This window comes from Atta cephalotes, assembly GCF_000143395.1.
Source record: "Atta cephalotes unplaced genomic scaffold scaffold00003, whole genome shotgun sequence".
Lineage (NCBI taxonomy): Eukaryota > Metazoa > Arthropoda > Insecta > Hymenoptera > Formicidae > Atta > Atta cephalotes.
In genome coordinates, this window is record NW_012130067.1 from 8,895,385 (window position 1) to 8,897,726 (window position 2,342).

The 2,342-nt window shown below is 32.1% G+C and overlaps 1 protein-coding gene across 1 annotated transcript in view; it reads right to left on the minus strand.

Annotated features, from left to right (window-relative positions):
- The window catches only part of LOC105625813 (histone-lysine N-methyltransferase SETMAR-like), a 28,938-nt gene extending 27,459 nt beyond the window's left edge, over positions 1-1,479 (minus strand). The window contains exons 1-4 of the mRNA XM_012207126.1: positions 1,425-1,479; positions 1,245-1,375; positions 953-1,146; positions 605-845 (exon numbers count right to left, since the gene is read on the minus strand). Coding sequence (XP_012062516.1) covers positions 605-845; positions 953-1,146; positions 1,245-1,375; positions 1,425-1,479 — 621 coding nt within the window. The remainder of the gene's footprint in view (positions 1-604; positions 846-952; positions 1,147-1,244; positions 1,376-1,424) is intronic.
- Positions 1,480-2,342: the final 863 nt, after the last annotated feature.

Here is a 2,342-nt window from a genome sequence, read left to right on the forward strand (position 1 = left end):
TACAGTACATACATACATACATACATACATACATACATACATATACATACATACATACTTATCTACATACTATACATACATACATACATACTATACATACATACATACATACATACATACATACATACATACATACATACATACATACATACATACATACATACATACATACATACATACATACATACATACATACATACATACATACATACATACATACATACATACATACATACATACATACATACATACATATTTTCATTTTTTTAATACAGAAATTAATGTCTGGTATATACTAAATTGTTATTTATTGGAATATATTTTTACGAAGAAAACATCACGCAGATATTTGCACTTTCTCAATTCACAATTGCCAGAGTTAATGTGAAATATTCTCTATGATAGAGGGAGTATGTATTGGGTTGTCCGGAAAGTTCGATTTTGAAGGAAAATTGAAGAAGATTTAAATTTTAGTATACATTTATTAAATTATATAGGTGCTATTTTGTTGTACAATCTTCTTTCTCCATCTTTTAGGCAACTTGAAAATTCCTTCTAGAATCTCTCAGGTTTTTTAGCGAAAAACTTTTCTAAGATTTTTTACCTTGACCAAAGAGTTGAAGCTTTTTCCATTAAGGGAATTTTGTAATGATCGAAATAGGAAATCAGAGGACGCGAGATTTGGTAAATATGATGGATGGGGTAGAACATCCCAACTGAGCTCCAACAACTTTTGTCGAGTTATCAAAGACACATGAGGCCGCACATTGTCCTGATGAAACACGACGCTCTTCCAATTCGCTATTTCTGGATGTTTTTGTTCAATTTCTGTATTGTTTCCCGATCTTCGATTCGTTTAATTGGGAAACAATACTTCTCTGAATTTATCGTTGTTTGGTAAAAGCTCATAATACAGGATCCCTTTCCAATTCCACCAGATACAGAGCACGACCTTCTTTGGACGAAGACCGGCTTTTGGGGTGGTTCATTCCGTTTTCTCCAAGATCTTTTTCGCTCAACATTATTGTGAATGATCCATTTTTCATCTCTCGTCACTATTTGCTTCAAAAATGGTGTCTCCTCGTTGCGTTTATAGAGCGAGTTGCAAATGGAAATGCGATCCAGATTTTTCTTCGTTAAATTACTCTGGGGAACTCATACATCAAAACGGTTTATATAGCCAAGCTTCACAAAATGCTCATGGATGGTGGATTTTGACATATTTAACATTTCTGCTAATTTACGTGTCGTATAGCGTTATTCTTGATCAGTGTTTTAATGATCTTCATCTGTAGAGGACCTATCCGGGCCTTCTTGATTTTCAAGATTGAAATCACCAGCTTTAAACTTAACCACTTCCGCACAGTTCTTTCAGCTACAGTACCTTCACCATTAACAGCGCATATCTTGTTTGTCATTTTTGCCTTTCCGGTAAAAGAAAAGCATTAAATGCCTAAAATGCACTTTGTTTTCTTCCATATTTAAAGCCGTATAAAACTGACAAAAATTATCGCAACTAAATTTTTTTCCAAGTATGCCTGAAGTACCATCTTTTACGATATGTACGCATGTCATTTGTATCATTCTGATATATTCAGACCTGTCCTTATGCCACTTATCAAAAATCGGCACGAACTTTCCGGACAACCCAATATTTCCAATAGGACGGTTGCTCAACCCATAATGCACGAATAATTTAAAATTATCCTCGGGATATTTTTGGAAATCGTATTATAAGTACATATGGACCAATCCGACGACTGGCACGTTCTCCGGATTTATCTCCGATGGATTTTTTCTTTCTGGGGATCTAAAATCTTTTGTATATCAAATCCCAATAAATAATATTCAAGATCTTCGAGAAAGAATAACAACTTATGCAACTTTGGATCGAAATTATATAATAGCTACTCATACTAATTTAAAAAAAAAATAGAACTTTGTGTTGCAGAAGGAGGCAAGCATTTGAACATTTGCTTACATAAGTTACAGTTTTTTTTCATTAATTTATGTTTATAATGTTGCAAATTTGATATTAAATATCAATAAAATTAATAAAATATCAATGAAAGTGATTTCGAAAGTGTGTTGAATTCGTCTTGAAAATCCCTATAATGTTATGAAAAAAATGTAATGGTGCTATTTAAAAAATTCAAGTGTAATGGTGCTATTTAAAAAATTCAACCTTGACTTTTTTATTAAAAAAAATTTTTTTTTAATTTTTTTATCGCATGTTGTGCCCGCATGAAATAAATGGATAATTACCTTTCAATTTCTTTTTTTTGATTGTTGAAAGTGTCTAAAAGATCGTGAGGATCATTACGCTGAACACCCTATATATT